Raw genomic sequence first — 23,565 nt, 5'->3', positions numbered from 1 at the left:
TTGGGCTCATTGCTCCTTTTACTTTAATTGGAAAGTGTATCCTACAAGAGCTTTGCCGTAGAAGCATCGGATGGGACGATCTACTGCCAGAAGACTTGCGACCACAGTGGGAGGAATGGAAAACTGGCCTTCAGAATTTAAAAGAAGTTAAAATTCCAAGATGCTACCATCCACAAGACTTTAACAACACCATCAGAATAGAGCTACATCATTTCTCTGATGCTAGCAGCATAGGGTATGGAGTGTGTTCGTATCTCAGGTATAAAAACGACACTGATACCGTGCATGTTAGTCTTGTTATGGCCAAAGCGAGAGTTGCTCCAGCAAAGGTTATGAGTATCCCAAGGCTGGAGCTCTCCGCAGCTGTAGTGGCGACCAAGATGAGTGTCATGCTGAAATGTGAACTTAAAAAGGAAATTGATGAAGAATTTTTCTGGACAGATTCTCAAGTAGTGCTAGGATACATCAATAATGAGGCACGGAGGTTCCACGTCTTTGTCGCAAACCGAGTTCAGTTGATAAGGGGAAAAAAACACATTCTTGGTCGTTTAAGTCAGTTCTCCTCCTGGGCAAAGCTAATTAAAGTGGTCGCAAGGATTAAGAGGCTAGGGTCTAAACAAGAACATCACAGTGAGTTAGTGACAGTTGAAGAAAGAAACAGAGCTGCTGAAGTGACCATCAAGCTCGTTCAACAACAAGCCTTCTTTCTATCAAGAAATAAAAATCCTTCGAACAGGAGAGATTCTTCCAAGTTCAAATCCTCTATACTGTCTTGACCCTATTTTATGCAATGAAGTCCTTTGTGTCGGTGGAAGACTGAAACAATCATCTCTCAGTCAGGAACTAAAACATCCGGCAATCCTTCCAAAGAAAAGCAACATCACTAAGCTGATTCTAGTAGACTGTCATGCCAAAATATGTCATCAGGGCCGAAGTCAAACCCAGATGGAGCTCAGAGCAAATGGATTTTGGGTGATTGGTGGGAGTAAACTAGTTGCCAAACTTATACAAGACTGTGTGTTATGTAGAAAACTTCGACGACCTTCCGAAGACCAACAAATGGCTGAACTCCCTAAAGAACGCATTGAAGTCTCAGCCCCATTTGCCAACAGTGGAATGGACTGCTTTGGTCCTTTCCTAGTCAAGAAAGCTCGCAAGGAATATAAAAGATATGGCTTGATCTTCACTTGCCTCTCTTCTCGTGCAGTCCATATAGAGATGCTTGAAGATCTATCGACAGATGCCTTCATTAATGCATTGAGGTGTTTTATCAGCCTAAGAGGAGCTGTTCAACAACTTCATTGCAATCAAGGCTCTAACTTTATAGGAGCCAGAAACGAGTTTAAAGGAGCCTTCAAGTCATGTGACAAGAAGTTATTGGAAGGTTTTCTAGCTGACCAACAGTGTGAATTCGTCTTCAACGCTCCCTCTGCTAGCCACGCAGGTGGTGTTTGGGAACGACAAATACGAACTGTTAGAAACGTGTTAAATGTCACTCTCGCTCAGTGCTCAGGCAGACTGGATGACGCGTCACTTAGAACACTGTTCTATGAAGCAATGGCCATTGTCAACAGCCGCCCATTAACAGTCGAAGGAATCAATGACCTTGAAGCACTAGAGCCACTAACACCCAATCATCTTATTAAGATGAAGTCTAAAATTGCACATCCACCTCCAGGGAAGTTTGTGAAGGAAGACCTGTATGCGACGAAGAGGTGGCGTAGAGTTCAGTACTTAACTGAACAGTTTTGGAGTCGCTGGAAGAAGGAGTATCTCCTCAATATTTCTACTCGACAGAAGTGGCACGTACCTCGGCGCAATATCAAGGTGAACGATATAGTAATTGTCAAAGATGACAATCTTCCGAGAAATCAGTGGCTTCTAGGACGCGTGATCGAAACCTTTCAAGAGAGAGATGGCTTAGTTAGACGAGTTAAAGTTCGAACAGGGGAACGGAAACCAGTAAGAGACCAAGATCGTCCATTCAAACCCTCAGTCATTGAGCGCCCAATACAGAAATTAGTAGTTCTCCTTGAAAGCAATGCTGATTAACATACACTACACTACATGCACACAGCACGATACTTCAAACATATAATCTCAACATGGTCACATAGTATGGTCTTGAAATCCTTTTGTTTCATTTATTTACTACTTTTTTAGAACAGGATTTGGTGGGAGTGTAAGTGACCGCTAGATATCAGCCTCGTGTGTTTGCTTAATGTTTTTTGTTTATATGACTTACCTTTAAAAGTTTGTACATATAATTACTCATGCATACCTCTAGGGGGCAGGTGTGTTTATTTGTTGGGTAATAGCTTGGATATGCAAGCACATGTGCCTTTTTGTCTGGTCTTCCGGTAATAAAAAGTTAACAGAAGTATCCTGCATTGTGTTGGAATGGTTAGAGATTTGTTTGGTTGCTACCTACCTGTATCGTTTAACGCCCTCGGTCAGCGGAGTGAGGTATGAAGTTTGTAACATGTATTGTTTGTATATTATCGATGTGAAACTGTGGGCAAGTATTGATTTCGTTTTTGTATGCTACAGTTTTCACGGTGCACAAACGGCGAGAGAGAGAGAAAATAAACCGTGGAGCATCAGTCGAGACTCTCTGCGTCTTATTCATTCCATGAGCAGTTACAGTAAATACTATTTGCAATTCTGGTTAGATGCTTATTGCATTTTGTTGTACTGTTGCTTGTACTGTTCAATGACAACGTTTAATCTAATCTTATAATGTTAAAGATGTTCAATGGAATGTTGAATCTATGACCACTATCAGTTACCTAACAATTTACAGCAACACCACCACACTAAGGGGCCAATGAAATTGATTGATGTGATCTTATAATATTACTAATACAAATATAAATGGAAAAACACGATTAAGCCTACAGTATTTTGACATTAGTTTATTTAGCCTGTAGATATCAGTAGGCCCTAAAAAAGTAGATGCATTGAATGAAGTTGGAAGGGCGAACTCCCAAGTCAATTAAGATTAATTGGCAAGTTTATAAACGTGAATACCCTAAAATGTAACTGATTGATAACCCATATTAGGCTAATCGAGTTAGATGGGGGAAACTTTTACTTTGAAGGAACAGGTAGTGCTGACGACACATTCGGCCAATGACAGCCATTTCACACTTAGCTCCACCCACGTGGGAAAAATCCAAATATAAAGTTGTTTTATGGTTTGTGAAAACAAAATAACACGTCAAAATCCGTTTTTTTTGCAAAAAAACGGAAAAACGGACTCACAAACGTTTTTCGTATTCATGCGTGTTCCGTTATAATGATATAAGGAATTAAACTCATGTACACGGACCGGGTATAAATCCAGCTTCACGGATTTCTTAAATAGACCACGGTATCGATCACAGATTCAATGATACAGAAATGGAGAAGACATATTTTTCACCCGCTGATCAGCAATTGATAATGGAGATTTATGAGGAGGTGAAGCCAGTGGTGTAGTGGTAAAAAAAGAGGTGGGTAAACTATAAATTCTGTGATCAGGTGGACCACAACGTGGTCACCGTTAAGGTGGGCCACGGCCGACCGTCGTATGTGTATCCTGATGACATTGATGTAGGCTATCCTTTGTAGTACCAAGGGTATCACTGATTGTTCCCTCATAGGTCACACAATCACTATTCAATTCATACATTAATCTAAGTTATTGTTAAAAGGACTCAAGAAGGAATAATATGGTTTAACTCTATAAAGTTTACTGAATGACAAAACAGAGAGAACAAAAATCTTCAAGGCTCATATCCAGGGCTTCCAATGCAATGCACTTGTATATAATGATATCACTTTATCCTCCTGTCTTTGTCTTTCTAGCAGAATGTTCAAGTACATTCTCACAGGTAATAAACAAGTAAACAAATATGTTGAATTGAACATTGGCTCACATCCAGTGTTGGGGGTAACGAGTTACAAAGTAACGGATTACAGTAACGATATTACTATTATAGGTAACAAAGTAAGGTAACGCATTACACTCAAAATATTGGTAACTACACTACTTTACTAGACCTCAGGAACGCGCTTTCCTGCATTACCCAAGCCATTTTTGCCAGTCCGAAAAGTTCTCTGAATGGCGCTTGCATGCTTGCTTGTCTGGGCACCGTTGACACAGAGACCGATTTGAGTGATTTGAGTGACGTAGTTGCTGGTGCGTAGACATTAGGCGTGTTCGACATGGGCTGACTTCATGCAACGCCGCAGCCGGCTGCAGGCGGCTGCCTTGAATCTGAGAATGCTATTGGCTGCTTCAAGTCAGCCGGGCTGCAGGCGGCTGCAGACAACGCCTGCGCTGCATGAAGTCGAACGCACCTATTGACAACCCAGTATCACATGATACTAGGTTGGCGCAGAGCCTGGGTTGGCGTAGAAGGAGGGAAGCGGGAAAATGGATGAGACGGAGACAGGAGGGTTCAGCAGGTGGCAATATTCTCATTATTTTAACTTTGTTGCTCGAAAGGACAAACATATTATAGTAAAATGCACTCTATGTCTAGGCGAGAGATGTCTTTCAACTGCTGTCAACTCAATGAGATTTTAAAGTGAGGCATATTTCTTTGGTCAGATAGTGTGGACAGTCTTAATATTTGTGAATGGCTGAGTTTTATATGCCATTTTGTTTTACATGTTTACAATTGAAATACACCATGTGGAAAGGCTAAGAGATGCTCTTTATTGAAAATTGAAAGTGATGAAAGGGCCATGATGTTTGTCTATGTATCTTTGCGGTAAATTTGGACATTTGCTTAAAAAATTGAAAGTAAAGTAACTAGTAGTGAAGTTACTTTTCAAATGCAGTAACAAGTAATCTAGTTACAATTTTCAGAAGTAACTAGTAACTTGTAACTAGTTACTTTTTCTGAGTAACTACTCCAACACTGCTCACATCTCACATGAAGGTATACTGTATGTAGCCCTGTAAAGGGAAAGGTCTTTAACCTGGTGCAGGCTAGATTCCTTCTGAATCTCCTGTCTTGGATTGTTGGGCCTTTGGAAAACTGTTTTGGCATGCTCCCTACATGAAACCAGCTGCCTATAAGTAATTAATATCACAACAATGCCCAGAGTGCCCCTTTGTCCACTTTAGCTGATGGCTTACAGGGGCGTGTCTGTAGCTCCTCTGTGCTTGACCAGCCAAGATTTTAATCCATTGGGTTCCACTTTGACAAAGGAGGACCATTCAGGTTAACAAACATCAACAATGAGATATTTTTGATCAGGAGTATACATCTCAGTGGACACATGATGATATTCATTAAGCTGAATCCTCACTCACATTCTGCACTGCTCACAGGGATAAGGCTGAGAATGTCTTCAGGTATCACACTACAGTCATCTTTGTAATCCCTGAAGCCCTCAAGCACTTTCCTTTGGTCAAGCCTGAACCTTAGTGTGAGCTGTTTGATGCAAGCTTCCCCATACTGCTCATGTAAGGGAACATGCCAGTTTTCTGGATTGAGAACTTTAAAGTGATCAAGCTAATCTTTATACTTTATACTGAGCGGTGTTCTCAGATGATACGCCAGGGTTTCTGCTTGAGACAGTGCTGAACAACCTGTCCTCCAGGTTCCCAACAAGTGACTGAAAGAACACTGATGAGTCTATCTGTCTTACCCTCGGACTGGTTGTTAAGGAAATGCCTGTAAACTCCTGTCTCTCTGCAGCTCTAGGAGCTTCTTGTCTTTTCTCACCTGAACGGTCATCATGGATGAAATAATGCGAATGGTTCTTCTCATAAGGTTGTCCGCTTTTGTGAATGTCATTCCTGTTCCTTGCAAGTTCAGGGAAAGGTGTGCAATTTCCTCTAACGTGTCATACATAAAGGCTAAATCACACAGGAATTCTTGCATCTCCATTTTGGCCATCAGACCCCTGTACATGTGTGCCATCCACAGAAGCAGCAGTAAAGTGCGGATGCAAAGCTTTGTACGAGTTCCATACAGCCTTAACTGTTTTGAAGCTGCTGGCTGCCCATCGAACAACAAGGACCCTCCCAATGTTCTGCAGTTCACGGTAGTTCTTTGGTGACCTATGGTAGAGTGTGTACATTTTGTCTAAAAATTATGTGAAATGGTTTATGTTGTTAACATGTTTGACTGTATCTCCCACAGCCAATTCCAATCTGTGGTTGAGGCAGTGCCACACTATAAGATTTGGATACATCTGTTGTAGACGGTGTCTGGTCAAATAGTGTCCTTGGGCCAAATAGTGTCCTACCTGACGTCACAATGCTGTTCAGAAGCAGCTGGATTTTATGGGAGAACAGGTTTTCCAGGAGTAATTGGGGCTATCGACTGCACCCACATTCCCATTACCAACCCAAGTGGTGAGAATGGGGAACTGTTTCGGAATCGAAAGGGCTACTGCTCAATTAATGTCCAAGTTGTGTGTGATGACCAGGCCCAGATCACACACGTTGTTGCAAGATGGCCAGGATCCACACATGACAGCCGAATCTTTGAAAACAGTCAACTTTGTGCACTGCTAGAGAGAGGGGAGATCCGTGGACACCTAGTGGGGGACAATGGATATGCATGTCGCCCATACCTGATGACTCCACTTTTGAACCCTCAGACCCAGGCAGAAAAAAACTACAACCACTCGCACATTCAAACAAGAGGGGTAATAGAGAGGGTGTTTGGGGTGTGGAAGCGGAGATTTCCATGTATACAGGAGGGACTCCGCACAAAACTGGACACTACCCTGACCATCATTGTTGCAGTAGCTGTTTTGTACAACTTTGGGAAGAGAGTAGGAGATGAGCTACCCGAGGAGGATGAGCACCCACTTGAGGATGATCTGGAAGATGCTCAAGTGCAGAATGCTGCAAATGCAAATGGAAATGCTGTCAGGAGAACACTGATTGAAAACCACTTTGCAGCGTAATTAAGGTCAGTATTGGCAATATATTGTTATATTTTGATTGATATGTGCACTTATACAATATATTACCTTAACCCATACTTACTTTCTCATCCATACAGGGAGGAACCAATAAGAACAGCGAGACAAGAGGACTGCCAATTTGATCGAAAGAAACATTTTAATCTAATAAATACAAATAATTACACAATTTCAGTTTCAGAATTCATTCAAAAATCTTTCTATTTCTTGTGACTGGCTTAGATCCAGTAGCATCTGCTTCTTTTTAAATTTTTGCATTTTCTATTTCAAGCATGCATCTCTCCTTCTCTAATATGAGAAGCTCCTGGTGAGGGCTAAGCTTAGGGTGCTTAGCAGGGGGTTTCACAGGTGATGCTGCTGCTTCCATGTTTCCATGAGGCTCCACTTGCTACAGTACAATGATAGTGTCAACTAGGCAAAACAAAAAAACATAGAAACACATTGATGCTACCTACAACTGTATTTGCACAATGCACTTGAGGTCTCTTGAGGTCCAATGACATAGGAAATAACGAATTTAATAAATTACCATAGGCCACTAAAGAGAACATGGAACTGTTATTTGTTTAGTATGATGTGCTATTCATTTTTTTTTTATAAACATCTGAGGGGTATGTACAATAATACATAGGCTCTAACAAATGCTTTGTAGGCAAAATTATAGCCTTTCGTCATTTTTGTCACGTTATTGCTGCAACCAACGGCGTTGGAGTTCGTAGTTACTTACTTGCAGCTTCTGTGGCTGTACTGTCATCTAATGCACCGTCATCGTCATAGGGGTTGGGGAGGGGTGAAATCTGCTGCAGGATCATATCAATGATCTTCTTTGACAGAGCATCCGTAGCATTGATTGGTGGTCCTCCGCCGGTTTGAAATTGGTTACGCCTCTCTTCCGCAGCATCTTTTTTTGCTTTAGCTTTAACATTTTTCCAACAGGCTTTCAGTTGTGCCCCGTCCCTCATCTCTTTGATTCCGGTAGAGCCATTAAAGCGGCCAGCTAACCGGATCCAGCTCCTCTCCTTCTTCTCTAATGTACTGCTGTCAGTCCTTATATCTTCTATCGCTACCCCAAACTCCTCCACTAACTCGGTCACCAACATCTTTTCAAATGTTGAAAAGTTTAAACCTCTTTGACGTGCCATACTGTAATAGTTAGCTAACGTTAGCTGGCTAAAGTGACGGGGTTGATTAGCTACCTTGTAGTCGTAGTGGTAGGTATAAACGGTAACTAACGGTAGCTATCAGTAATGGCATTTATTCAAAAAGCAGCTAGTTTAAGAAAAAAAGCACATGCATTCATTTAGGGCTATTTAGTACCGTATTTGTGAAATATACGTTGTGAATTTGTTTACATTTTGTCGGAATCCATCATGGCGGACATCGAACATAAATTAATCCTGTTTTAACCCTTGTTTAAACTAGTTTAGCTAATCCAGGGTTAAAATTAAGATGTGCAACACATCTCTGATTAATTATAAACCAGTTTAGACATAGATTTATCAACCCTAGATTAACTCTAAACCAGGATTAATTTAATCCATGTTGGTGCAACCCAGCCTTAGAGTGGAGGGGAGCTTCGGAGGTCGTTGAAAAAATATTTCTAGTTTGCCAGCATCGCCACAATTTTTGCTCTTCATGCTTCATTTTTGGATCAATAGATAGCTAATTTTGTGCTGGTCGTAGACAGTTGTCTGTGGAATCCAACAGACGTACACATTTGTTCAGAGCCCCACAAAAGCGAGACAAAGTCCAACTCTAGCCCCATAGAGTCCAATGCAAATCTGGTGACAAATTTGTCAGAGAAAGTAAAAACAACCACATTTAGAAACTGCCGGTAGAGTCGTATTTCTGACCGCACAGACATATAAAGGACATCTCTGGTTTCGGCAGAGTCTTGGGTCTCGGAAAATATCCCTTTTTTTATCTTAAGTTTTCACTATACAGGAAAATCCATCATGGTGGACCTTATGGGTCCTTGAGGCTTTTTTCTTCCCCATGAGAAATGAGGCATGTACACCAAGTTTCAGAAGAATTGGAGCAATGGGGTGGAAATGCCATCACTTTGAAAATCGGACTTAAGGGTGTGGCCTGTGGCGCGGGGGTGTGGGGGTACCCACTCGGATGTAGTATCACTGTGTTGAAAATTAGTTACCAATAGCATGCTGAGTTATTGTAGCGCAAGGAGAATAATAATAATAAAACTAACAAATACAATAGGGTTTCCTCCTACCAGAGGAACCCTAATAAGAAAGAAAGAAATATATATGTGAGAGAACAATGGTTGTGCTCGCCGAAGGCATGAGCACACCCAATAATAAGAAAAGGTAAAAACCTCAAGGTGGCTTCGCAGTTTCGCCACCAAATATGATTCACAATCTTCAATTTCTAAGCTCCGTTGACTGATCATTGCGATATTGATCTCGTTATAGAACCCACAGATAAGTAATTTAGAAACAACGGTTAATGGAAGTTCAATGCCTTTCTCTTTGCAATAAAATCAAATAATTAATAAGGGGTATATAGATAAATGATTCTTTTGATTGCAATATAGGTATATGGGAATTTTTACAGTTTAAAATGAGTGCATTTTCCATAGGCTTCTGTAAGAATCTAAACAATGGAAAAAAAAGTATAAAAGGACTTTTATTTCTGAAATAAGTCAGTGGCTGAAACAAACCTGATTTAAATGATTGTAACAAAGATAGGGTGATGGAGCTTCAAAATAAATTAGATCATTTGTATCTGGAGAGGGCACAGGGTGCTTGTATACGATCACGTGCTAGGTGGATTGAGGAAGGTGAAAATAACTCAGTAATTTGGAAAAAGGTAGACAGAAAAGGAATGCTATTGGTAGTTTAATGATCCAAGATGAGGAATGCAAAGATTGGAGAATAATTGAATAATAAATATTTCAGTTCTACTCTAAACTGTATTGTTCAGATTTCTCCTTAGATGAGGCAGATCTTCTTTTGGCAAAAATCCTTAATAATATTCCACAAATTGAGGACTCTTTACAACTTTACAACTCTATGTTATTCGGATCTTAGGATTGAAGAAGTGGATTCAGTTGTTGAGAAGATTCCTTTAAACAAATCCCCAGGAACAGATGGGCTCACTAGTAATTTTGTATTAAAAAAAAATTGGGGGATTTGAGAAATCTTCTATTCAGTGCCTTAAAGGAATGTATTGAAAAGAAGAGTTGATAGAAAGTATGAAGAAAGGCTTGATTACATTGATTCCCGAAGCTGGTAAAGATAAAAGAGTTTCAGACAATCTGAGGCCTATAACTTTGCTTAAGACTGATTATAATGTTTTTTCTGGAGCTATTGCTGCAAGACTGAAAAAGGGTATTGCCACTATAATTAGTCAGACACAATCAGGGTTTCTGGCAGGGTTGTCAATTCATAATAATATTAAATAGCTCTGTAGCTCTAGGACATGGAACTTGCACAATATTTTCAATTTCAAGGGGGATGTGGCAGCTCACCATTATTATTTATAATGGTTGCGGAGCTTTTATCTATATTTATGAAAAACAATGGTATTCAAGGTATATCAGTGTCAGATAGACAAATGCTGATTGACACAACTTTGTCTCTAAAAAATTAGCAGCAAATTTCCACACGAATGATTAAACTAGTAAATAAGGTGAGTTGTATTTGAAGAAATAAATGTCAGTACAAAAAAAAGGATGACATGACAAAAAAATGTGAAGACGGTGGTGCGAATGCAATTGATTTTGACATTATGAATACTGTTTTGAAATTGAAATGGTTGAAATCTTTCATACAAAATAGCCACTCTTTCTGGTTTATTGTCCCCAATGCAATTTATGATAAACTGGGGGAATGCATTTTTTTTCTTTGTTGTGATTTTGAGTGTACCGCATTACCTTTTTAACTTTAAGCCTTCCACCAGCAAGTGCTGCTTTATTGGAAACTACTGTTTAAACAACTTTGAACACTCCAGTTTAGAATAACAGATATATAAAGTTTGGCAGAAAGCCTGTGTATTTCGAGAAATGGAAATACAAAGGGATTTGAGCAGTTGCTCATTTCTTGTATGATAAGGGAAATGTGTTACTGTATAGTGAGTTTTGTGAGAAATTTCAACTGCAGTGTACAGTTAATATTGTTGATGAGATGGTTAGGGCCATTCCAATTGCTTTGAGATTAATGATTAAGGATTACATTTGTTACTCCAGAGTTTCTCTAGTTCTAAGGCAGCTCTCCTTAGAGGGTTGTGATTTTTGCAGCAAAAAAATGACACATGGGGTCATTAGAAATTGTATTTTACGGGTGTACTACCAAAACCCTATTAGAAGGGATTACGTGCTAAAAATATTTTGATGCGTTTGAGATTATTTTTTATTATCTGTCTTTTCCCCTCCCTCCTAAAGCTAAAGTGGTCAACTTTAAAATTTTAAATGACTTTTATCCAACCAATGAATTTTTAAGATCAAAATTTTATTTTGACGTGAATATTTGTGTGTTTTGTGAAACAAATATTGAACATTTAGGACATGTTTTCTTTTGTTGTAATATAGCGCATCCTTTTTGGAGAGATTTTAAGAACTGGTTAGGATCTACTCCCACCCCTCACTAATTAGGTTTGGCATTTGTAAAACAAACAGTTGGATTTTGTTATTAATTTTGTGATATGGTTTAGCAGTGGCGATTTTAGACCCTTTTTAGGGGTGCTCAAGTAAATTTCATCTCAGCACCCCTAAAAATAAAATGAATAAATACAAAAATTATTGTTTATTATCATTTGATTCTGGTAGTTAATGAAGAAAGGGATTTCCTTCGTTTTTTCATTCATTCAATATTTGGCATAATAATAAATAAATGTATTAATTGTAATCCAGTGAAATTAGGGATTTATTAGCAATGGGGTTTAACAGTTTTGCAAGGCACTGTATTGATGTCACATTCTCATTGGGGGCTGAGCACCCCTAAAGGTCTGATTCTAAAATTGCCCCTGTGGTTTAGTAAGTTTTTCATTCATAAATGTAGATGGTGTAAATCTAAACCCAACTTTAATCAGTGGATGAATTAGCTTAGATTATTATACCAATCTTTAAAATGAGTTAAAAACCAGAAAGCCCTCAAATTGATTTATCGTCTGGAAACATAAAAATTAATTTAAAAAGCCCATTATTTTATTTTATTTTATTATTCTTGCTTTTTGTTTGTTTGGTTTACTGTGATCTTTCTCTTTTGATGTTGGATGTGCTCAACCGTAGACTGAACAAGTGTTGTTATATTCTGAGCCTTGATTTTGTCTTTATTGTTTGTATTGTGAAGACAAAATAAATAAATACATTAAAAAATTAATTTAAAAAGTTTCTCCCCTACAAATCATTCGCTGGTAGCATGATTATACATCAATATCAGGCGAGGTAACGCAACGTTACAAGCTGATGCTGCACATTATTGGAGACACAAGTGGATATATATATTTTTTACTATTCACAGGGCATTTGTCATTATATCCATTACTTCACTCGCAGTGCACCGGCGTGAGAATACAAACAATTTCATGAGACTGGGGGCAGAGGGCAACGCTGACGTTATGGTGGCAAAATAAATAAACACAGAACTGGATGATATCACAATTATAATTGTTTTGATGAATGCAAAGCACACAGTGGACCACAGCTGTCTTGGGCATGCACTAAAAACTGTCTTGTAAAAATGCACAAAAGCCAATTCAATATATACTCAGGGCCTCATTTACTAACAGGATTGCGCCCATTTCAGGCGTAAAATAGCGGGTAAAGACATGAAACCGCATTTACAAAGGCAGCGCACTTGAGTAAAAATGCAGATTACCGCTGCTGGGAGGGTATAAGGGAAAGTGAGTGTGTGCCGCAAAGAGATGGGAGGAGAGGTGTATTTCTTCCTTGTAACATGTTAATGTTAGCTGTAACTTCATAAACCAATATTTCGATCTCCTGTTCGCTGAACCTTCTTTTTCTTTTCCTCGAATCACCCATGGTGGCAGTAACATGCAGGCGGTTTCTCCGGTCTTTTAACAGCGCGCTAATTAACACTAAAGGGTGGAGTAAGGCGCCGATTGCCCGACGAGGATCTGGTTTGAGGAATACCACGCAAAATGCGTAAATACACCGTGCGCTATTTATGGTTGGGCAAAGGCGCAGATTAAGCTGCAGTCGCAATGTTAGTAAATGAGGCCCTTAGTATCCTAAAATGAAAGATATGTATGGACAAAATGTGTTGAAACAACACAGGCAAGTAGCCCATCCAATCATTGCATTCAGTGGGAATGCAGTCCAATCATTGTATTTGGTGCAAACACAATGATTGTTTATTACGGTTCTGAGACGGCCACAGATAATGGATTTATTTGTATTTTATCGTCAGTATTTTATTTATAGATGGCCATCAGGATGACGTTTATTTCAGCATATATGACAAAAAGTGCTTCTCAAATGCATTACCTATCCCGGTGGTTCCCAACCCTGGTCCTAAGGGCACGCCTGTCCTGCATGTTTTAGATGTTTCCCTGCTTGATTCAAATGAATGGTCATACGCAGGCTTTGCAGAGCTGGATAACGACCGATTCATTTAATCAGGTCTGTTAGAGCAGGGAAACATCTAAAACATGCAGGACAGGGGTGCCATGAGGGATGGGAACCACTGACCTATCCCATGGGCGGCAAAAGTAAACTGGCTGCATTTCTAGGCGCTTTGCGGCTATTTGCGGAGCTTTGGATCCCTGCCGTGACACCCCTGGAGAGTTGAAGCCTCCCCAGTGCTTTCAGCACGAGCCGCCTCACAGAAAGGTTGTGGGTGATGTTTATGTTAGTTTCTCACCACATCTGCTGTAAGCAAGCAGCAAAGCTGTAGCTGTACCCATCAGTACACCACTCCACACAACCAAATCCAAAGAGGTCCAGAGGAAAATAGCTCATTGAGAGCTACATAGGTGACAGCCCGCCCACAGCACCCATATTACATAACCTTAGTAAACATGTTATTTTTTGTGCCTCTCGTACAGGCCTAAGCTTCAGATCTTTCTTTTTGAATATTGAATTGATTGATTTGAGAAAAAAAATCTGTATTTTCATTAGGTAAAATGTCTGCACATTTTATAGAAGATTAATTTATTGAAGTAAAAACAGTTGTATTAAAGTGAGATCAGACATAGGCTATCACATTTTTGGTAGTTAAATATGATAAATCAAAACAAATTAAATAGACATTTCTGAAAAATATAATATGCTCTTGTATTTTCAGTAGAAATAGATTGATTGTGGTTTACAATTTTGTGCTTTACAATTTTGTGCTTTTCATCACCTTTTCTTCATCCATTCTTGGTCCATTTTCTGAACTACTTGTCTTTCTAGAAAATAAAAATCATAAAACAGTTATTATGTAATTACATAGCTGGCAATCAGTCAATAGTGAGGGAATTACTTACATGTCCTTATCTTTCTGTGATTCTACAAGATCCTGCAACTCGGAGTCAAGGGTCTCTGGCAGCAGGAAACAAAGTCCACCACCAACAAAGGGAAGAATTCCATAGATGAGCATGGGAATGGCACAGTGGTAGACCTCCAGCAGTCTGATAAGAGGAGCCAGGATACCTGCTACACGAGCACACATGGAATTTAAACCTACTCCATTCTGCCTGCAAGGATAAACAAACAGTTAGTTTCATGCTAATGCTACATTAATGTAATCTTTAAAAATGTTTTTGTTAACACATTAAGCACAGATGATAATAAAAGAGAGATATGGATAGTTTCATGTTGATATGATTTGTAGTATAAACTTTACCTGACTACAGTGGGATACAGTTCAGCAGTGTAAACATACACAATGGTAAAGGAAGATGCAAGAGCGAACTTTCCCAACACAGCAATAATGGTCACAACAATTGGAAAGTCTGAGCAAGAGAACATGACACATACAAATATAGATTTAATTTGGGTACAACTGGACAGATCATTTACTGTACTTGAACAGTAACTAACACACTAAATAAATATATTTGGATATTGTTTAATGTTAGTTTTATTAAGTGTTACACTTGGACGTAAAACTAGGAAAAAATCTTGTTTTTTGCTTATTGTATATGACAACGTAACCAAAGCATTGTAAAAAGTGGGTATATTTTCTAGCATCTTTGGACACATTACCTGCTGGAATTACTAGAATCACTAGACAAGCTGTGCCTCCAAAGAACAGGGCAATTGCTTGGCAGATTCTCCTCCCAAAGTGCTCAATGAGGGGCAGGCTACCCATTCGAGCAGGAATTTCAGCAATGCCAAAGATGAGTTGTGTGAGGTAAATATCCAAGCCAAAGTTACCCACATTTAGACTCACTCCATAGTATACCAAACTGGTCACAAACCTGTCAAAGACACACAAGAGAGGTTTTTACAATGGCATTGTAAATACAGAAAATTATATGAATAGGAAGAAATGTAAATTATAATGAGCAACACTATTTGGACAGAGGGTTAAGTAGGTTTTGGGGTTGTAGTAATTCATATTGTTTACATTGACTTTGATTAATCAGTCAATTCAATCAAGCTGGCCTATTTTCATACTGACCAAACATAGCTCAAAGTGAGAGCACGCTTTCTCAAGTAGGGGATCCTGAAGAGGTCCAACATACTGCCTGATTTGGGTGCACCCTCAGACTCCAACTACAGAAAGAGGTGTGTAACACCAAGATTTCTGCTGCTTTGATATAATGCATTATTGTACACATTTCAGACCATTGCAATGCATGACTTGAACATGAGTGAGTAAATGGGTATGACATTTTTCTTTTCCACTTACAATGAGAACTGTAGACAACATATACACGGTATAAACAGTACACAGTGGGTTTTGCAGTCAGTCACCTTGTCTAGCAAAGCCTCAGGGATGGATCTCCCATTCATTCTGGCGGCCTCACAGACCACCTGCCGAGCTTCCTCCTGCCTGCCCTGGGTCACAAGCCAGCGAGCCGACTCTGGAAGAATCCTAACACACACACACACAAATGTATATATACACCATGAACTTCAATTCCCTGGACTGCTCTTCTGTACTCCTGTGTCACACCAAGCCCTATTAAAACTTTGAGAATCAGAACATGTTAAAGACTAAATATTTACAGGGTATGAGTTAAAACTAGTGGTGGGCCGTTATCGGCGTTAACGTGCTGCATTAACGTGAGACTCTTATCGGGCGTTAAAAAAAAATATCGCCGTTAATCTATTCTCAAAATTGGGTTGGAGCTGGGTCTATACTACACGAGCTATGATGACTTTCACCTTGATATTTTAGCGTGGATCTATACCTAGCCAAATTGCACTGTAGGGGGCGAGAACGAGTCTTCGAACCTGTGTGTATGCCTTGTGTATGAAAATACCACATCAAACGTGACGTGCTAACATAAATGCAGCAATTAAGCCACCGGGTTTCCTTCAGGGAAAATGTATTTTTAAAGAGCTTCCCAATGGAAACCTCGACAAGACTAAGTTTGTTTGCATCTTGTACTGTAGGAGTTCTTCCAGTCTCAAATACTACCTAAACGCAAAGCATCCCTTAGCTAATGCGGAAGATGCCGGGCCAAGCACTGATGTAGCGCAGGGAAAGAGTCGTCGTCAAACTACTATGTTTGAGGGCAACAGAGGCAAACCCGTCAGCACAGCTCTATCAGCCAAACTGAGTAAACAGTTAGTAAACACAAGTACATTTTATTGAACATAATTTATTTTCATCACCAATTATCATTGTAAAACACAACCAGTTTGTGATGCATTTTGGAAACAGGAGATGAGCCCCTGTTCTAATGCGCCACCTGGCTTGAGAAACCCGTTCTCAAAGACTTACTTTTAGTCATTATTTGGGTAGCACACATATTCTGAATGACTTTGGCGTAATTCAAATGAGACATTTTAATCTAAGATTACAGTGAGATTAATCTAGATTAAAACATGTTATCTATGCCCACCACTAGTTAAAACATAACAAAGAAATTATATAGCTTCAAGCAGCGATGCAGGTTCCTTCTCAAAAATATAATAATTACATAGTAGAATTATTACATACATAGTAGTAATTAACTTGTGACAAAGGAAATGTAAAAACAAGTTTCACCCCCCCGCAGTCAACAAGATTCATTAGGCCGAATCCCAATACTCCCCCTTACCCTTAGCCCTTAATTTACCCCTAGTCCTTGGCCCTGGAAACTGGGGGTAAGGGCTACATATCCCTAAGAAATGGGACGCAACTTGGTTACGGGTACGTCAGCACGTATCGATATCTCCAAAGCAAGTAGTGTTACGCACTGATATCAAATGAAATTCGCTACTAATGGAGTTTACTTAAAACTGTAGACATGTTAGTCAGAGAAATGCGGGACTGTTGTGCAAATCAGCACTGTAGCATTAGTGTACCAAACTAGCTATTTTTAGAAACATTTCAATTAGGAAAATGGTTGCAAATATATATGTACAGGACTGTGTATACCACAAAACAAGACTCACAAGACTAATTTTTTAATCAATTCATTAAGACGAAAATATTACATTTATCGGACTCTCTGGATGATCTGGCCGCCATTATTGCCTGTCGCGCGGTATTCACATAGCCCTAGGTTTCAAGTAAGCTCCCGATCTTACTTGGTTTTAAGGGGTGTATACCCCTTCGTCTTAGCCCTACCCCTAGCTCCAAAGAGTATTGGGACACCACTAGCTCTCATCGAACGTGCAAAACTAAGGGGAAGGGGAGTATTGGGATTCGGCCTAAAACTACAAAACCCTTGGATTACAAATACTACGCTCTAATTTACTGGCAGTTATGTTAATACTTGTAACCGGACAGGGATCAACTCACTAACAAGGAAAGGACTTTCAATGTTTCTCACTGCAGTGGGAGAAAGAGAGATTTTGGATATTCTCGGTAAATGTAAAAAGTTCAACTGACTGTGATGGCATTGACATGACAATAATTAAGAAAGTAATTGATGAAATTAATCAGCCTCTGATTTACATCTGTAATCTGTCATTTCAAGTGGGTAAATTTCCAAAAAAGATGAAAATTGCTTAAGTCATTCCACTTTATAAATCTGGGGACAGATAGTGATGGGCTGCTCGGTACTAGGGTGTCGATACTGTCCCGACACTTTCAACACCTACTGCAATGGAACAACGTTTCGAGACGGGTTTTAAAAACACTTCCGGTCACGTGGCAAAATGCTTGGAAACAATTTGTGACGTGATCTTGAACAAAACCTGTGTCGCACTTGCCAAAAGACTGACGTGTCGGGGTATAAAATGAGGCGGCAAAGCCAAAGGTTTTGAATGTGTGAGACCTTGGTTGAGATTTGTGAGAGTTCGAGAGAGATATAGTTTGAGAGAGACAGAGAGCGTTTGAGAAAGTTTGAGAGAGATTGAGACAGTTTGAGAGAGATTGAGAGAGATTGAGAAAGTTTGAGAGATTGAGAGAGTTTGAGACAGTTAGAGAACGTTAGAGAAAGTTAGTTACTTGTGTGCACAACATTGCATTGCAGCTGACTGTAATGAGCGACCCCACAGCAGCAGATTTGGGCAACAAGCTGCTGCGATGTTTGAGGGCCAGGCAATGTCCAGAGACGGTTCATTGCCTACAGGCTGCAACCATTTTAGATCCAAGATGATTTTTTTTTTTTTGATCCAAAACGATTGCATTTGGCAACCTGGATAAAGCAAAAGATGCACTCAGATACGTCACAGCAGAGTGCGCAAAACTCATCAAGGCAACAGCTCCAGCTTCCACACCACCTCCACCAGGTCCCACGCCACCTACACCAGCTCCCACGCCACCTCCACCTACACCAGCTCCCACGCCACCTACACCAGCTCCCACGCCACCTCCACCAGGTCCCACGCCACCTCCACCTGCTCCCACGCCACCTACACCAGCTCCCACGCCACCTCCACCTGCTCCCACGCCACCACCTGCTCCCACGCCACCTACATCAGCTCCCACGCCACCTACACCTGCTTCCACCCCTGGCACCAGCCATCATAGACAAGCTGGACCAACAACATCACAGGTGTTATTCTTGGATATGTACTTGTATCTTTAACATTCCTTAGAAATGATTTATACTAATGATTTATTTCCTTGAAAGGGGAGTGTCAACGACATCAACCTGTGGTCACTCCTTGATGACCGAGTGAGTGACACCAGGAGAGTGCAGAGCACCACTGCCAGTGCTACAATTGAGGTACAGCGGTACCTGGCAGATGCCTACCTGGACAGAGAGGAAGACCCCTTGGTTTACTGGGCCAGAAATGCAGGGGTCTTCCCTCACCTTTATAAACTGGCAATAGTCCATCTGGCCATTCCTGCAACCTCGGTGCCATGTGAGCGCATTTTCTCGAAGGTCAGGTGGCCAGGTGGTTGATAAAAAACGTAATCACCTGAGCCCAGGCAATGTTGATAAGATCCTGTTTCTGAATAAAAACCTGTAAATGTACCTTCTCCCTTCAAGTCTTATTGCAAAAGCACTACTTCATGACACACATCCACCCAAAATCCATGTACTCCATTAACACTGAGAAGATATATTTTTGGCCTTCATTTTGGTTTGGAAACAGTGCAAAAGATGTATAAATAAATATATATATATATATATATATATATATATATATATATATATATATATTAAAATGTAAACATTTTAAACTGAGTTTATCGTCTCAAACCATTCGAAAATCATGTGTTGGCCCAATCATATTTTTCGTTGAAAGACATCGCTCCCGTAATCGATATCACGCTATCTGCGTTGCATAACGGCAGTAATGCCACTCAATCACACGGACAATTACATTTCTGATGTGGAATTAGCTATAAATCTGTTGGTTATGCCATACTCGTAGCTGCCAGCAGATGTCGCTGCTGAGTAAAGGTTTCGAGCGTTTCAAAGGCCCCGACTCAAATGTTTCAATTGTCTCGGTGTTTCGAAAAGCCTCGATTTGCTCATCACTAAGGACAGACACCATTTCACAAACATTTTGAACGATTATTTGTGGGTATATTGGATACATTCATTAATAAACGTAAACTCCTTTCTGAAAGTCAATATGGATTTAGGTTACAAAGATCCACAGCAATGGCAGTCCTTTAAATAATAGAAGTCTCTAGCTCCTTTGGTGTATTTATTGATCTCAAAAAATAATTTGACACAATACATCATGAAATATTAATCAAGAAATTGGAGCGCTATGGTATCAGGGGAGTAGTCTTGCACTGGATGAAAAGCTATATAAAGCAACAGGCAACAATTTGTGCAAATGGGTGACTGCCAGTCATCTTGCTTGGACCTTGTTTGTGGTGTCCCCCAGAGGTCAGTATTTGGACAAAAACTGTTTATTCTTTATATTAATGACATTAGTAAAGTTTCTAAAATACTTAAGTATTTTAGCTTAGCATTTATACTAAGTACTATACTAAGTTAGTTTTGTTTGCAGATTATACAAATATTTTTTGTACGGGTGATTTGCAGCAGCTTTTGCCTGAAATCAACTTAGACCCAGATAGCACACATATGTCGGCCGACATCGTATGGACATTGTTTGCACATTGGTAAGACGTTGCCGAGACGTCGGCAATTGATCGAAACCGACCTCCAGACAATGTCTGGACGATGAATCAAAACTGTACCAACCGGCCGTTCTACAGATATTTCCTCTGAACTCTACATTTATTTATTTAGGATCTCTCAGACAGCAAATATTTCATTATCTATCTGAAATGTCACTTAGCAAATAAACATACAATGGGCTATTAGCAGTAGCTAGCTACTTGATTCAACCTGGATTTTCTGTGTATCCAGAAGTATTGCTGTTCTCAGCAAAGCTAAAACATTTTCTAAATTGTGTTGCACTACACATTCTATATTGCATTTTCTATTTATGTTCAAATGTATATATGAATATGTAATACGATGTTGATCTAATACTGGTGAATATGTATATATTAGGATTGTTCTATCTATAACTATGGTTTACCAATAACCTTTTTTGTGTCTGAAATATGTGTTATCTATGCGTCGTTGAAGAGTGTGCTGACGTTGTGACTGTGTGTGTGTATGTGAGAGACGCGTAAGTGACAGAGAGACGGAGGGAGCGCAGGGAAAGGAAATGCAGCTGAACGAATACGCTGCGTGTTTTAAACAGCATAAAAAAACAATTATAATAATAACAAAACAATATGTGGCGGCCGGTATTGATTCTGTGGCGCACTGCCACAAATTAGTCTATGTGTGGGAAACACTGGGGTTGCCAGGTCCAGCAAACACTTCCATCTCAACGGGTGCTCAAAACCGGCCTAAAATAGAGGCTGGTCTTAGAGATTCATGTTGTTTAATTGTAACTACATGCTTTTAGGGTTTTTACCTTTAGCCAGGGCTCGACTTTAACTTTTTGAGGCACTTGTCCTTTAGACATGTACATTAACGTTTCACTTGTCCATACACAAAAGTCACTTGTCCGGGTAAAGATTGATCATTTTATAAAATATAATAATTGTGTTGACGTTTCTAGTTAGCTAGCGTCGGCAGTGATCTACCTACCAAGCGTTAGCAGCATTTGTATTGTATCTGTTAAATATCAGCTAATATTCAACTGTAAAGTAGGCTATAAGACCCTTTTTAGGGTCTAAAATCCTAGCACCCCGTAAACTTTTTTTAAAAATATATATATATATTTGTATATATATATATATATCATTTTTTATTATCATTTGATGCTGGTAGTTCATGAAGAAAGGGACATCCTTAGTTTTTTCATTCATTCAATATTTAGCATAATAATACATAAATGTATTAATTGTTATCAAGTGAAATTAGGGATTTATACTAGCAAGGGGGTTTACGTTTAGCACTTTTGCAAGGCACTGTATTCATGTCACATTCTAATTGGGGGCTGAGCACCCCTAAAGAGGTGATCCTAGAATCACCCCTGCTCAGACGCTCTCACACCAAACCTTGTACTTCTCACGCTGAGCAGGCAACGCCAACCAAGTAGTCCTGCTAACAATGTAAACAGTAATGGACAAGGTGCAGTCCCACGGAGTGAAGCAACATAGACACGCGAACACCTGTGAAAGCTTGTCTCGGGGCTATTTCTCTTATTTCAGATACAGTATAAGTTTAGATAGCTTGCAAATACTGAGGATAGCCTACCGAGTGTTGGCCAATGTCGTAGCGATGCTAGCTAACGTTAGTTTGCTAGCTGTATAACATTTCACTGGGTCTTACAGCGTTGCTTGCTTTACTGAATTTTGATTTACTGAATTTTTTGTGAAATTATATGTTCTACTAGCCATTTGCCTACTTGAGCAAGTCACAGTTTTTAAAGCCCTGATCGTGTAACTGAGATGACACAGTAAATAATTCGTCTTTCAAGTAATAACCCCCCGTTCAAGTGCTTAGCATTAAATTCGCTTCACTGTCTGTAGGGATCTTGTGACGAAGCCACTTATTTTGTGTTTTGCTAAAGCAGAATTCGGTCAAATAAAATCGGTAAAATAGACGTAATGATTGGAACATAACGTGAAGTAAGATAGCATTTTATTTTGTTTGAGTTTTAACTTGTCCAGTGGGACAAGTAAAGTTCTCTTCCACTTGCCCTACAAAAAATCCACTTGTCCCGGACAAGCGGACAAGCCTTAATGTTGAGCCCTGCTTTAGCACTTATTTTTTGGTTGTTCACAATGTGTGCTTCTTGTTTTGGCTACCCGCAATGCTTTGGGACTATCTTGTTGTTATTATCAGTGACCTATGCACTTTGTAAAGCTCTCTCTTGGAAGTTGCTTTGGATAAAAGTGTCTGCTAAATGAATAAATGTAAATGTCAAATCTTCCTATCACCACCCAGAGACACAGAGCAACAACTTCTTTATGAAAGTGAGGAGACAGATAACTAAAGGAAGTGTGTGTAGGTTGAGAACTCTTACTGCTCGCTCTCTCCACTCACTTTCCCCATCTGTGCTATTTCCCTCTCACCCAGCGCAGGTCACCCCAAGGCGAACTCTGCAACCACATGAGGTTTATAAGTTTCCCAAAAACCTGCCACCCGCTACAAATACATTTTCACCCGCGGCACTGTCTTCAAAGTTCCCAGATTTGGCAAGAAAACCACAGATATTTAAACTCTTCCTGAGTTGGTCTCATTCTAAAAACTCAGTCATTGCACAATTGACAAGAGTCATGAGGACAACTGGGCTAGGACAAAGTACATGTTCAGCTACTTGCAGGTGTAACTAGTGAAAGTACAGCAGTCTCGACATACAAGTCTCGACAAGTCTATAGTTAGACTCTCTGGAACCATTAAACTACACCAGGGGTCCTTACATTTTTTGGAGCCAGGGACCCCTTACAAGGGAGAACATTTTCCAAGGACCCTCCAATAATCATAACACCTAGTCAGCATACCCTTTGTGCTCTTAAATGGACACAATATTCTTGTTTTACATTTACATTACATTTATTAATTTAGAAGACGCTTTTATCCAAGCGACATCCAAGAGAGAGCTTTACAAAAGTGCATAGGTCAATTATCATAAACAACAAGACCGAAACATGAAGCATACATTGTGAAAAGCAAATAAGTACC

General features: G+C 39.8%; 1 protein-coding gene across 1 annotated transcript in view; it reads right to left on the bottom strand.

The window, feature by feature from the left end:
• Nucleotides 1-14,061: 14,061 nt before the first annotated feature.
• Nucleotides 14,062-23,565, bottom strand: part of slc22a13b (solute carrier family 22 member 13b) — a 95,718-nt gene continuing 86,214 nt past the window's right edge. Inside the window, exons 5-10 of the mRNA XM_084702967.1 lie at nt 15,818-15,938; nt 15,522-15,616; nt 15,104-15,318; nt 14,742-14,850; nt 14,383-14,592; nt 14,062-14,304 (exon numbers count right to left, since the gene is read on the bottom strand). Of these exons, the coding sequence (XP_084559093.1) occupies nt 14,235-14,304; nt 14,383-14,592; nt 14,742-14,850; nt 15,104-15,318; nt 15,522-15,616; nt 15,818-15,938 (820 nt within the window). The 3' untranslated portion in view covers nt 14,062-14,234. The remainder of the gene's footprint in view (nt 14,305-14,382; nt 14,593-14,741; nt 14,851-15,103; nt 15,319-15,521; nt 15,617-15,817; nt 15,939-23,565) is intronic.

The sequence above is a fragment of the Hypomesus nipponensis genome, chromosome 8 (genome assembly GCF_054491055.1).
Source record: "Hypomesus nipponensis isolate SF chromosome 8, ASM5449105v1, whole genome shotgun sequence".
Classification (NCBI taxonomy): Eukaryota; Metazoa; Chordata; class Actinopteri; order Osmeriformes; family Osmeridae; genus Hypomesus; species Hypomesus nipponensis.
The sequence above is the reverse complement of the archived record's forward strand: the minus strand, read 5'-3'. Positions and strand labels throughout refer to the sequence as shown.